Source organism: Falco punctatus (assembly GCF_963210335.1).
Source record: "Falco punctatus genome assembly, chromosome: 4".
In the NCBI taxonomy this organism is placed as follows: domain Eukaryota; kingdom Metazoa; phylum Chordata; class Aves; order Falconiformes; family Falconidae; genus Falco; species Falco punctatus.
Genome location: NC_137583.1, coordinates 49,292,580 through 49,305,004, shown reverse-complemented (window position 1 = coordinate 49,305,004; position 12,425 = coordinate 49,292,580). Strand labels below are relative to the sequence as shown.

General features: G+C 69.2%; 4 protein-coding genes across 10 annotated transcripts in view; 2 read left to right on the top strand and 2 right to left on the bottom strand.

Moving 5' to 3' along the window:
- The window catches only part of TIMM44 (translocase of inner mitochondrial membrane 44), a 109,371-nt gene that overhangs the window by 31,057 nt on the left and 65,889 nt on the right, over positions 1-12,425 (top strand). The window lies entirely within an intron of this gene.
- On the bottom strand, positions 63-3,864 carry MPND (MPN domain containing). Of its 3 annotated transcripts, none has more exons than XM_080382555.1 (13): positions 3,775-3,864; positions 2,853-3,079; positions 2,254-2,484; positions 2,007-2,169; positions 1,851-1,935; positions 1,659-1,755; positions 1,437-1,509; positions 1,282-1,358; positions 1,047-1,215; positions 899-969; positions 714-803; positions 383-475; positions 63-282 (listed from the first exon to the last, which is right to left on the bottom strand). In XM_080382555.1, exons 1-13 carry the CDS (start codon positions 3,779-3,781, stop codon positions 196-198), a joined length of 1,470 nt encoding a protein of 489 aa, XP_080238681.1. In that variant the 5' UTR covers positions 3,782-3,864; the 3' UTR covers positions 63-195. The 3 variants fall into 3 exon arrangements, with proteins under 3 accessions (XP_080238681.1, XP_080238682.1, XP_080238683.1); XM_080382556.1 differs by having other exon boundaries at positions 1,047-1,206; XM_080382557.1 differs by lacking the exon at positions 63-282 and having other exon boundaries at positions 474-604.
- The window catches only part of LOC308061894 (heterogeneous nuclear ribonucleoprotein M-like), a 48,190-nt gene continuing 39,974 nt past the window's right edge, over positions 4,210-12,425 (top strand). The window contains exon 1 of one of the 2 annotated variants that reach the window (XM_080382544.1): positions 4,210-4,214. The gene's annotated coding sequence lies outside the window, so the exon portion shown is untranslated. The remainder of the gene's footprint in view (positions 4,215-12,425) is intronic. The other variant, XM_080382543.1, reaches the window with a different exon arrangement.
- On the bottom strand, positions 6,090-11,305 carry FSD1 (fibronectin type III and SPRY domain containing 1). Of its 4 annotated transcripts, none has more exons than XM_080382549.1 (13): positions 11,180-11,305; positions 10,463-10,558; positions 10,223-10,354; positions 10,045-10,146; positions 9,301-9,323; positions 8,977-9,098; positions 8,255-8,464; positions 7,981-8,079; positions 7,686-7,845; positions 7,513-7,592; positions 7,053-7,304; positions 6,552-6,640; positions 6,090-6,444 (listed from the first exon to the last, which is right to left on the bottom strand). In XM_080382549.1, the coding sequence occupies exons 1-13, from the start codon at positions 11,288-11,290 to the stop codon at positions 6,334-6,336; spliced, it is 1,587 nt and encodes a 528-aa protein (XP_080238675.1). In that variant the 5' UTR covers positions 11,291-11,305; the 3' UTR covers positions 6,090-6,333. The 4 variants fall into 4 exon arrangements, with proteins under 4 accessions (XP_080238675.1, XP_080238676.1, XP_080238678.1 ...); XM_080382550.1 differs by having other exon boundaries at positions 10,223-10,333; XM_080382552.1 differs by having other exon boundaries at positions 10,223-10,333; positions 11,166-11,256.

Below are 12,425 nucleotides of genomic sequence, written 5' to 3'. Positions count from 1 at the left end.
GGGGCAGGGCAGGAGCCAGCGGGGTCCCGGGACCCCTCAGGTGAGCCCCCTGTAGCAGCAGGCGATGCGGTGTCCCCGCAGTGCTGCCCCACGCCAGGGCTGGGTGAGCCCCTGGGGCTGGGGGGGGGCTGCCGAGCCGAGCCCTGGCTGCTGGGAAGGCACCTGGTCCGAACCGAAGGGGGGGCTCCCAGCCCCTCAGCTGCTGAGCTTGAGGAGGCTGTAGATCTGCTCCAGGACGTGGGTGAAGCTCTGGTCTTTGGGGGTGCGGGACGCCAGGGAGCCCTGAGATGGGGATGCAGCCCGGTTACTGGGGTGGCCACAGCTCAAGCTCCAGCTCCAGCCCCCCTCCCCCCAAGCCCAGCGGAGGAAGACCCCTACTCACCTTTAGCTTGTCCAGGTAGGTTTGATCCTGACTCCACAGCTCCTGGAACTTCACCAGGTCGGGGGCTCCCTTATAAAACTCCACCAGCAGCGTCTGGGGTGGGGGGGAGAGAGGGGCTGCAGGCACCGGGGCTGCCCTGAGCCTGGGCACGTGCCTCCCGCCCGGCACCCAGACCTCGGCAGCACCGTGGGGATGGAGGAGGGATTGTCACCGTCACTGGGGCTAAGGGCAGGAGGGGGACGATGGGTGGCAGAAGCTCAGCCAGCCCCCAATGGGGCCGGGGTCCTTGCTGGGCTGGACGGGGTTTTCAGGGCCCCCACCCCACGCTCACCATCTCCTGCAGGACATCGTTGGTGAGGAAGCCATCCTGGATGTAAGCCACCTCCACGTCCATGGGGATGCCGTAGTCGTTGGGCCGTTGCTGGAGGACAGAGGAGCGGCGCAGAGGGGTCACCCCACGGCACTGGGGCCACCCCCACCCCAAATACCTGCCCCGCGGGGCCGGCAGCCACCCACCTCTGGCGGCGGCATCACCCAGAAGGGTGCGATTTTGGACTCCACGCCGGGGTTGCCATGATAGTAGGGTCCTGGGAGGGAGAGGTGGGGCTGACACGGGGGGGCCGCAGCCCCAGCACCCCCGGCATGGTGGGGACTGGGCGCTTACCGCAGATGAGAGCCAGGCAGGGCTGGAAGCCGTTGCCGCTGCCCTGCAGCTTGAGCTGGTAATCCATCTGCGCGTCGATGTCGTGCAGGGAGGGCAGTGCGGGGCCGAAGGGGTGGCTGTGGTACCAGCCCACCAGCGACAGCCCCCGCAGGAACAGGCTCTGGCAGATCTGGGGTGGGCAGGTGCCGTGGGGACGGGTCCCCCGGGACCCCCACACCCCCCAGCGCTGCTTTACCTCCTCCTCCACGGCACCGGCAGCTTCGGCATCGCCCAGGCGGGTCCGGCACGGGAAGGCTCGCAGCACCGTCAGCACTGCGGGGGGGCGGGCACAGGGGTGGGTGGCTCTGCTGTGGGCTGGGCAAGGGGGGACCCCCCCACCCCGCTACCTACATTGTGTGTTGGTGTCCCACCGCCCCCCCAGGTAGCCCACCACTTCGCTCCGCGTCAGGTGGCTGTGGAAGTCCTAAAGGAAAAGGTTAAAATCAACAGTTTGGCCCCAAAGTGACACCGGGACAGGGGGGGTACACAGGATGACTCCCCCTCCCTGCAGGTGTCCCCAGCGCCATCAGAGCTGTCCCAGCCTGTCCTCCCCTCCCCGGGGAGGGGACGCACCAGGAGCAGCAGGACGTTGCTGGAAATGGCCACGTTGAAGGGCTGGAACTTGTTGATGGCGGCGAACGATGTCACCTCCACCAGGGTCTGGGGGCTCCTGGAAGAGCCGCAACCCCTCTGCCACCGCTGCCCCCAGCCCCTCCTGCGCCTGTGGGTGGCACCCGTGGGGCTGGGGTCCCTGTCATACCCTACCTGGCCGAGTCACGGGTGCCCAGGGTGCAGTAGCGGACGGGCACCCGGGGTTTGCTCTCCAACCGCTTCGCCGGGGGGCCGTGATCTGCGAAGCACAATGCCCCGTCACCGCCGCCGGGCTGCCTGGGGTCCCGCGGGACCCCCGTGCCACCTTACCCGTCCCCGCCGGCTCCGCCAGGCTCTTGCACTGCTGTTTCTTGCTCCTCTCCTCCGGCTTTTTGGTAACCGCCAGCTCCGGCACAGGCGCCCGACCCTCCCTCGTCGCCTCCTCCTCTTCATCCTCGGGCATCTCCTCCTCCTCGCCCTCACTGGCCAGGCTCTGCCGGCAGCACAGGGCTGGCACCCATCCTGCCACCCACACTGGGGGTCCCTGGCAGGGGGCTGGGGGGGGCAGCCCACCCACCTCCTCGGCAGGCGGCACGTTGGGCTGGTGCTTGCGCAGCCACGCGGCTTTGTACTGGTCCAGCTTCTGGCCCTTGTAGCGCACGGACGCCCACCCGCACCCCGACTTCTTGGCGGGGTTCACCAGGCGCTTGCAGTGGGTGGCCCAGGCGCTGGGCGAGTTGAAGACCTGCCCCGTCTCCTGCCACGTGATGGTCCCGTCCGCCCCCAGGTCCCCCACGAACTTCTTGCCCTGGGGAGTGTGGGGTGAGCCGGGGGGGGCACCCACCAGTGCCCTGTGCCCCATCCCCATGCCCTGTGCCCTGTCCCCCGTCCCTGTCCCCTGTCCCCCGACCCCTGTCCCTGCACCCTGTCCTCCATCTCTCTTCCCCATCCCTGTCCCCTGTCCCCCATCCCTGTGCCCTGTGCCCTGTCCTCCATCCCTGTCCCCCACCCCTGTGCCCTGTCCCCCATCCCTGTCCCCTGTCCCCCATCCCTGTGCCCTGTGCCCTGTCTCCCATCCCTGTCCCCCACCCCTGTGCCCTGTCCCCCATCCCTGTCCCCTGTGCGCTGTCCCCCATCCCAATCCCCACCCCGTGTCCCCGCGCCGGTCAGGCTCACCAGGTAGTAGATGGAGAGGACGCCACGGGCCGGCTCGAGGAGCCCATCGCGGAGCAGGACGCGGAGGGTGATGCCGCGGCGGGTGAGCACGGCCCCCCGGGTGTCCCCTGCCACCTTGGCCCCACTCCCGGCCTCCGGCTCGGCCTCCACCTCGTCCAGCCCCGGCTCCAGCTCGTCCTCGTCCTCCTCCAGGCACTCATCCCCACCGGGGGACGTGGCCACCAGCGCTGCGGGGGGGACACATGCCATGTGGGGTCCTCCCTGGGGGCAGCACCCCTGGGTGTCCCTCCAAGAGCACCCTTGGGTGTCCCCCCCTCATGTCTGCCTGCAGGTGGGGACACCGGGACAGGGCTGCACAGGGACACGGGGACATGAAGATGATGCCATGGGGATGTTGGGGCACAAGCATGCAGGGACACAGGGTCACAGCAGGGGGTGGGCACAGGGACAGGGGGATGGGGTACACTGCCACGGGCGGGGGGGAGATGCAGCGGTGTGAGGACACAGGGACATGATGACAAAGGACAAGGGGACATGGGTGTGGGACATGGGGCCGTGGGGCCACGGCTGGGGCCAGGGCACACAGAGGACAGGGGCTCGTCCCTCCAGCCCCGCGTGTCCCCCGGCGCCGGGAGCCCGGGGGGGGGGGCGGGGGGAGGGGCGGGGAGGCGGGGCTGTCCCCACCCGCGGGGGCCCGGGCCCGGCGCGCGCCCAGGGTCCCGCGTGCCCGTGCCCCGCGTGCGGGTGGCTGTGAGCACGCGCGGGGCCACACGTGTGTGCGGGAGGCGCGCGCGCGCAGGTGCATGTGCGCGGGGGCGCGTACCCCGGGGGGCGGCGGGGGCGCGTGTGTGCGTGTGCGCGCACGGTGCGCGCGTCCCCGGCCGGGGGGTGCCCGTGCGTGCCCGGTGCCCCCCGCCCCTACCTGCCATGCTGCGCTCGCGCCGCTCCCGCCTCCCCGGTGCGCGCGGCGGCGCCACGTGATGGGGCGGCCCCGCGCGCCCCGCCCCGCCTGGGGGAGCGACACCGGCACCGGGGGGGCGACACACACACACATCGGGGGGAGGGGGGACGGGGGACACCGGAATCGGGGGGGCGACACACACCGGGGGGGGGGGAGGGACCCGGCACCGGGGGCCGGGGGGGGTGGGCACACACACATGTTGGGGGGGTGGACCGGCACCGGGGGAGGTGACACACACACGGGGCGGGGGACGACGACTGACGGACACCGGCACCGGGGGACGCTGGGGGCGCAGGGTTGCGGACGGACGTGGAGGGGACCGGGGGGGGGGGCAGTGTTGGGTGGGTGTTGGGGGACAGAGGGGGCTGGGGACACGGTGGAGGGCACGGGTGGGGATGTGCAGGTTGGGGGGGTCAGGGCTTGGCAGCTCAGGGGGGTACAGTGGCGGGGGGGGGTGCGGGGTGCAGGGTTTGGGGACTGAGGGGACAAGGGGACACTGGGGGGCACAGGAGGCAGGATTCGGGGGTGCAGGGGATGCAGAAGCGGGGACAGGGTTATGGGGGCAGGGGGCAGGCTTAGGGGGATGCAGAGGCGGGGGAGGGGGGCATGAGGGAAAGGCTGCGGACACACAGAGGGTGCAGGAGACAGGCCACCCTCGCGGGTCATTGTGTGTCCCCCCCGCAGACGGCGAGCTGGGAGGCGCAGGTGTGGCGGGGACTCATCCTGACCATGGCGGAGGTGGGCACAGGGTGCTGGCCCCGAGGGGGGGGTCCCGGTGGTCGTGCCCCCCCCCGATGCGCTGCTGCCCGGCCACGTCTTCCAGCTCCCGGAGGGGGCGGAGTGGGACCGCAAGGCCACCCCCGGGACCCCCACCACCTCCCCCAGGACCCCCGAGCCACCGCTGCCCCAGTGAGTCGGGTGGGCCAGGGGATGGGCGGGCGGGGCTTCGTTCTCACTGGGATGTACTGGGGACCGGCACGGCCAGGGTGGCACGGCTGGGGGCAGCCTGCAGCCCCCGCAGCGGGAGCACAGCCCGCGGGTTGGGGGGCTCCGGGGGCTCAGCAGGGTCGGGGGTCTGGCAGGACGGCGGTGGCAGTGGTAACGGTGGCTGGGGGGCACCTGCCAGATGGGATTGGGGGTGGGCATCACTGCCGGGGTGTCACAGCCTGGCACGGAGGTCTGGGGGAGTGGGGGTGTCAGGGGCAGGCAGGGGGTCCGTGACACCCCCCCGCCCCACTCTGCGAGTTCGTGGAGACGGATGGTGAGAACAGGGAGAAGACCAGGGGCGGGGGGAAGGTGTGTGTGAGCCCCCTTGGCTGCCCCCCGTGCCCCAGCCCAGCAGCTGCCCCCATGTGCTGAAGCTGTTCCTGAGCCCCCATCACTCTGTACTGCAGCCCCCGGGGGGGCTCGGAGGACCTCCCCCCCCCATTTGGGGCCATTCTCAGAGGAGCTGACCTACATGAATGAGCAGGGTGAGGCCAGCTGGGCTGGGGGAAACTGAGGCAGGGAGTGTGTCCCCATGTAGACCTCTGACCTTCTCTGTAGGTGAGCGAGACCCCCAGAGCTCCGTGCCCGGCCTGCCTCCCCCAGCCCTGCTGCCACCCCACAATCACAGTGAGGGGGTCCCAGCGCTGGGGATGGGGGAAGGGTGGGGGGGGGAGCAGGATCCAGATGCCTGGGTGCTGTCACCGCCTGGGTGCTGTCACCGCCTGGGTGCTGTCACTGGCTGGCGGGGGAGAGGGCAATGAGCACGGTGGTTCCTCTGGGGTCAGCGGCTGGGGGATGGGAGGGGGCCCAGCTGCCGGGGTTCCCTGCCAGGCAGTGCCCCCCCCAGGCACAGGCATGGCGGAGGAGCTTGCCAAGAAGCTGCAGCTGCGCCGAGCTCTCATTGCAGACTGACGGGTGTCAGCACAGGGGGGCCGCTGGCTGCCCCCCCTGCTTCGTGCCAGGGACCAGCTAGGGCAGCAGTAGCCCCCCCCAGGGCAAAGCCATTCCCAGCCCCCCCCCCCCCCCCCCCCCGGCCCAGGCACCCCCGGGGGAGGGGGGATGCAGACAGCACAGCCCAGCCAGGGGCAGCAGTGGACCCCCAACCCATATACTGGAAGGGGGGGCATCACCCCAGGTGCCATCCTGAACAAAGGCACTGCCCTGCTCAGCACCGTCCCAGCTCCTTGTGCCATGGGGGTGGCACCGGGACCCACCCCCAAATCCCCCCTCCCCCTCCCCCCCCCCGGGGTTGGTGCCCCCCGCTGCCCCGTGCCCCAGCCACGGCCGTGTCACACCTACATCCCAGTTTATTCTTCAGGCCAGAAGCAGCTCTCGATGGCGAGGGGTGACGTGCCCAGCCCGGTGCCAGCAACGTGGGGGGTGGCACAGAGTGGGGGGGTCAGCTGGCGGGGCCGGGGGTGCTGGTGCACCCCAGCTCCAGGGGCTGGCACAGCCCTGCCAGTGCAGTGGATGGGGGGGGTGGGGGGTACATTCAGTGCTCTCGCCTGGGGGGTGCCCGCGGGGGGCACGGCTCTAGGGCAGGCTGGCGTTGGAGCTGCTGGCTGTGCTGTTGCGTTTCTGGAGGCATTTCACCGCGCTGGGCACCTGCAAGCCCGAGGAGACGTGGAAGCTGCCGCACCAGACCTGCAGGCACAGAAGTGGGGCTTGCCTGGGGGGGCACAGGGCTTGGGGGGGGCTGAACCCCACCAGCGGCAGCCCCACAGCGCTGCCCAGCCCTGCTGACCCCTTACCATGAAGGCAGGCAGCACTGGCTGCGTGAACTTGGCCTTGAAGGTGTGGAGCAGCTGCTTGGTCCTGGCGTTGTAGAAAGACAGGAACCCTGTGGGCACAGGGGTGGGCGTGGGGGGTGTGCACAGAACTTGAAGACCCTTAGCACAGTGTCCATGGTGGTAGCAGTGCCCATGGTGGACACGCTGGTGCCCATGGTGGTGGCACTGGACATGCTGATGTCCATGATGGTGGTGGCAATGCCCATGGTGGACATACTAATGCCCATGGTAGTAGCGATGGACACCACTGGAGCCCATGGTGGACACGCTGGTGCCCATGATGGTGGCAATGTCCATGATGGACATACTGATGCCCGTGGTGGTGCTGGACATGCCAGTGTCCATGGTGGTGGTGGCAATGCCCATGGTGGAGGACCAGCTGGTGCTGGCGGTGCCCATGTTGGTGGCAGTCCCTGTGCCCACCCCCAAGGCTGCCTGATTGTCACCCCATCCCGCACCCACCTTCATGGAAGTTGCAGTAGACACCGATGCAGTCGGGCACGGGCACGTCCAGCACCTTGGCCTTGTTGGCGTGCTTGGCGCTGAAGCTGACCTGCAGCCAGTTGTTGAGGTGGAGGCACCAGGAGGCCGAGGTCTTGCCCAGCTGGTCGAATTTGCCCAGGCTGCGATATGCCACCCCCACGCCGAAAGCTTTGCTGTCCCGGTCGTACCGCACCTCCCAGTAGTGGTCGTCACCATCGATCAGCGTGTCACCTGCAGGCACGGGGCACGGCTCTGCCTAGTGCACCCATGGGTGCCCCATCCTGACCCCAGCCCCGCAGGTCCCTCTGGGTGCCCCACGCCCACCTACATCACCCCTGTGCCCCCAGGGCCACCCTCTCCTCTGCTCCATGCCCCCACCTGCACCCCCGGGTGCCTGCAGGGTCTCCACCAGCACCCAGTGGGTGCCCCCAGCTCTCACCCAGAACCGTGTAGGACTCGGCGGTGAAGCGATCTCTGCCCCCGCGCCCTGAGGGCATCCTCTTGGGTGACTGCACCACCCTAGGACAGACGGACGCCAGCGAGGAGGGGTGGGTGGGCATTACCTGGGCAGGGGGGGGGGCAATGCTGGGGTGACAAGGGGGATGACATTACCTGGCAGGTGAGTTGGCGGGCGAAGCTGTCCTGCCCTTGCCGTCCTTCTCACGTGCCTTGACATCCTGCACCTTGCCCCCCGTGGCGTCCCACTCTACGCTGAGCTCCTCCACCCGCAGGTTCTGGTGGCACGTGCTGGCGTCCAGCCGAAACATGAAAGCTGGGGACAGCCACCATCAGCGCGTCACCCCCCTCGCCTGGCACCAAGGGGCCATGGACCCTGGCACGCTTGGGAAGGCGTAACATGGGGTGACATTGGGGGTGACGGATGCTCTGCCACCCCACCGGTACCCACCTCTTGTCTCTAAAGTGACCGGCTCGGAGAATTCGCCTGCCACAGCCTTGTTACATGCCCGTACCCGAAAATTCATGTACTTCATGTCAAACTTCAGCCCTGTGGGCACAGAAGGGTCACAAAGCTGGGCATGGGGGGAGTACCGGCAACCTCCATGTCCCCTACAAAGCCTGGCACTGCCACCCAGCCCCCTGGGACAGCCCCAGCCCCCTGCCACCCATGGTGCCTGCTCAGCCTGGCACACCTGGGGCTGGTTTTGCCCCTGTGCCCTCACCGGAGAGGGTGTACTCGGTGCCCTTGATGCCCTCAACCACCATCCAGGGCTGGTCCTCCTTGGCGCGGGGCGGCCCCTCAAAGTTGGTCCTGCGGTACTCCAGCACGTAGTGGTCTATCTTGCTGTCCTCGTCGGGCATCCTCCAGGCCAGTGTCACACAGTTATCGGCCACCAGTGACTCCGCCAGATCGATCTCGGGGGTGCTGGGCACTGCCCGCAGGAACAGCTGTGCCAGTGTCCCCCCACCCACTGCAGCCCTCCTGCCAGCCACGGTGTCCCCAGCACCCCGAGGCACCCCCAGGGCGCCCTTAGATCCCAGGGGCTCAGCGCTCTGGGGACCCCAGGCATGGAACCCGCAAGGGCCCACAGGCACAGCACCCTAGAGACCCCACATGTGGGATCCCAGAGACCCCAAGCCTGGCACCTGCTGCACCCCTGGGCACAGCATCCAAACCCCCTCATCCCTCCATCCATCCCTGGCACCTTCTCAACCCTCTGGATGGGGTACCACAGGGTGCCCCAGGCCTGGCACCCCCCACTGCTCCTCACCTCATCCTGCAGCACCCAGGAGAGCCCTTAAACCCTGCACCCCTGTCCCTGTGCCAGATCCTTGCCAGGCTGGCACAGCCCTCTGTGCCCCCAGCGCTGCCTTTCCCTTGCAGCGGGAGAAACCCACCCACTGTGGCCTGTCCCTCCATGTCCCCATCACCCGCGGGCAGTACCTGGCAGGAAGGCAAGGGCCTGGAGCAGGCGGCGTTCCTGGGCAAAATCCACCATCAAGTGGCTCATGTTGTCGCTCACCTTGGCCTTGAGTGAGAGGCGGAAGGCGGGTGCCATTGTCACGCTGTGCGAGGGACACGGGGCCATGGGTCAGTGAGGCTGGGAAGCAGACACCCACCCAGCCCTGACTGCCCAGCCCCTGCCCTGCGTGGGGAGATGGGAAGGGTGGGAAGAGCCACCCCAGCACCCACAGGGCCACCCGCCGTGGGGCCCTGGCCGGGAGGATGTTGGGGGTTAGTGGGGCTGGGGGCACGGGGGTGCCGTACCTATCCTTGATCTGTTTGGCAGCCTTGTGAGCGCAGAGGAAAAGAGGAGGAAAAAAAAGAGCAAGTGAGACAGCAGTGCCAGGAGCCAGCGCGGTGCAGCATGCCCGGACCTCCGCTCCACTGCCAGCATGGCAGAGCATGCCCGTGTCCCTGCTGAAGTGCCCAGCAGAACAGGATGCCTGCATCCCTGCTGCGGTACCCCCTGGCACAGCATCCCCACAGCAGTACCCCCTGGCACAGCATCCCCACAGCAGTACCCCTATGGCACAGCATCCCCACAGCGGTACCCCCATGGCACAGCATCCCTGCAGCGGTACCCCATGGTACAGCATCCCTGCAGCGGTACCCCCATGGCACAGCATCCCTGCATCCCCACGATGGTACCCTGTGGCACAGCATCCCTGCATCCCCACTGTGGTACCCCAAGGCCACAGCACCCCCATGGCACAGTATCCTGATGCCCCCAGTGTCCCTTTGTCTCAGGAGAAAGGGGGCACCGGGCAGCTCTGGGCAGGCCGGGGATAACCCGGGGGGTCTGCGTGCCCCCCTGCCACCCCAGCAGCAGGCACAGCCAGCCCAGCATTGCCCCAGTGCTCGGCACAGAAAGAAAGGAGGGTGCCCACCCAGGGTGAGCGCAGCCCTGGGGTGGCATGAACCAGCCAGCAAGGGGGAAGGGGGGTCGGGACACCCCCAGCATGGGGGGCAGCTGGACGAGGACATCCCCCCACGCCGGTGGGGACGCACCTGGAGGAAGTCATGGTGGTTAGCTGTCTCCAGGGCCTGGTTGGCCGCCTCCAGCAGCTCCTCTGAGCTCTCCAGGGCCTTGGCACACTCCGCAAGCTGGGCCTGGTGTGGAGGGGAGAGAAGCAGCGGTGGGCGAGGGTGCCGGTGGCAGTGGGGGGCATGCAGGGTGGGCACCCACCTGCAGCTCGTAGGTGCGGCTGGCGCGGTCCTGCTTGATCTTCATCAGCATCTCGTCCTTCAGCTCGTCCAGCAGCGTGTACAGTGACTGGAACTCGCTCTCCAGGTCCTCCTGCACCCGCGACGAGTTGGCCTGGTCACAACGCCTGGGGCGTCAGCGGGGGCCACCCCCCCCGGCTGTGGGACCCCCGTGTGTGCCGGGGATGGGGTCCCCAGGGGGAGGGCGGGGGCTCCCTGGTACCTCCACATTCTGCATCATCTGCTTGAGGGAGTAGATGAAGTTCTGGATCTCCTCATTCTTCACGGCCAAGGTGGTGATGATCTTCCGCAGAGACTCCTGCCCGGCCCCCCCGACCCACCGTCAGTGCCCCCCGGCCCCCCCGCCCCTCTGAGCCCCCCCCGGCTCCCCACCCCGCCAGGCCCAGGCGTGCCAGGCGCCGGGAGCCAGCGGGCATGGCGGGAGCGGGATGACTTGGCAAGTGTGTGTGTGTGTGAGAGCGACAAGGGCAGGGGGGGACAGCGGGGGGGGGCAGCGGGGGGGGGGCAGCCGGGGGGGGCAGCCGGGGGGGCAGCCCTGCACCCCTCCCTCCCGCGCCGCCCTCAACCCCCGCATCCCTCCTGCCTCCAGACCTTCATCCGCTCCAGCCCCTCTCCCTCCAGCCCCCCTTCTCCAGCCCCTCTTCCTTCCTTCCTTCCTCCCTCCCTCCCTCTCTCTCCCTCCCTCTCTCTCTCTCTCCCTCCCTCCTTCATCCCCTCTTCCTCCCTCCCTCCCTCTCCATCCCTCCCTTCATCTTTCCTCCATTCCCCTTCTTCTTCTTCTTCTTCCTCTTCCTCCTCTTCTCCTCCTCCTCCTCCTCCTCCTCCTTCTCCTCCCTCTCCCCTCCGCGGCTCCCCCCTCGCCCCCCGCTCCGTTCCCCGCCGCGCCCGGCCCGGCCCGGCCCCACCTGGTCGCCCATACCGGGCCGGCCCCGCCGCCGCTCGGCCCCGCCACCACCAACAAAGGGGGAGCGGCGCCGCCGCCCCGCCCCTCGGCCCCGCCCGCTGGGGGCGTGGGCCCGCCCCGCGGCATGCTGGGAGATGTAGTCCGGGGACGGACACACACCGCCCCGCGCCGCCCCCGGCAAGGGGCGGGTGAGACCCTCGGTGCGGGCCCCTGTCCCGGTAGGGCCCCCCCGCGCCGCCCCGGGGGGGGTGTCCCCAGAGCCCCCCCGGCTCTCCCTGTGAGGCTGTGCTGGGCCCTAAGCCCACTCTGAGGCCAGGAGGTGCCCCCTCCCCAAATGCCCCTTCCCCATTTACCCCTGCACCTCTCTGCCCCCCGCCCATCCTAACCCCCTCCCAAACACCCCCAAGCCCCTCTCCCTCCAAATACCCCCCGCCCACCTACCCTTGTACCCTGCCCCGTGCCCAAATACCCCCGTGTCCCCCCACCACACACACTCCCATGCCCGCGCCCCCCTGCCCGCTCATCTGGGCTCACCCCAGGCACCCCCCAGGGCTGGGGGCACCCAATAGCCCCCCCTCAGCCCCCCGGCCGTGCCAGCCACTGCGTCATGTCTTGGGGGGAACAAGGCTGGCCATGCTCAGCCCTGTTCCCCTCGGCACCCACTGCCCCCCCCAGACCACGGGCATCTGCCTGAACGTGTTGACCCCCACCGCCCCGCAAAGCTGCCACCGCCTGCCACAGTGATGGACACCAGCACATACCAGGGGGGCTGCAGGGGGCACAGGGCCTCCCACCCACCCCCCAGCCCTGAGACAATCCCAGTGTGCAGCCGATGCCCAGCTGGGGAGGGCACCCCCCCCAGCTCTGCCTTTCTGCAGTAAAAGCCCCCAAAAAGGGGTTTTGCAGCACCCTGCCACCCTGCTTGTCATCTGCACAGCACCCAGTGCCCCCCCGCTGCCCCCCACCTGCCCACCGAGCACGAGCAGCTCATACCGGTGTGCTGGGGGGTTAGCATGTGGCTGGGACGCGGCAGGCTGCTGGGGCCCCCCCATTTCAAGGGAGCCACTCGGTGGTCCCACGGCCTCGTCCCATGCCAGCATGCAAAGCCTGCACTGACCGCGCATGTAGCACCTGCTCCCCCCGCCATGGTTCCGCTGGGGGGGCTGATGGCACCAGCCCCCCCATCATGCAGCTGAGCTGGTGTGCGGTTGATGGTGGGTGACCCCAGGTAGTGCCACCTCCAGGCTTTGTCCCCTGGTGG

Coding starts and splice junctions, on each gene's coding strand:
- FSD1 (XM_080382549.1), bottom strand. CDS start 11,290: ATGCCGCGGGGCGGGCCCACGCCCCCAGCGGGCGGGGCCGAGGGGCGG. Junction 7,593..7,685: donor CCCGCCAACTCACCTGCCAG/GTAATGTCATCC, acceptor CGTCTGTCCTAG/GGTGGTGCAGTCACCCAAGA. Junction 6,641..7,052: donor CTACTGCAACTTCCATGAAG/GTGGGTGCGGGA, acceptor CTGTGCCCACAG/GGTTCCTGTCTTTCTACAAC.
- MPND (XM_080382555.1), bottom strand. Junction 970..1,046: donor CTGCCTGGCTCTCATCTGCG/GTAAGCGCCCAG, acceptor TCTCCCTCCCAG/GACCCTACTATCATGGCAAC. Junction 476..713: donor ACGATGTCCTGCAGGAGATG/GTGAGCGTGGGG, acceptor CCCCCACCCCAG/ACGCTGCTGGTGGAGTTTTA.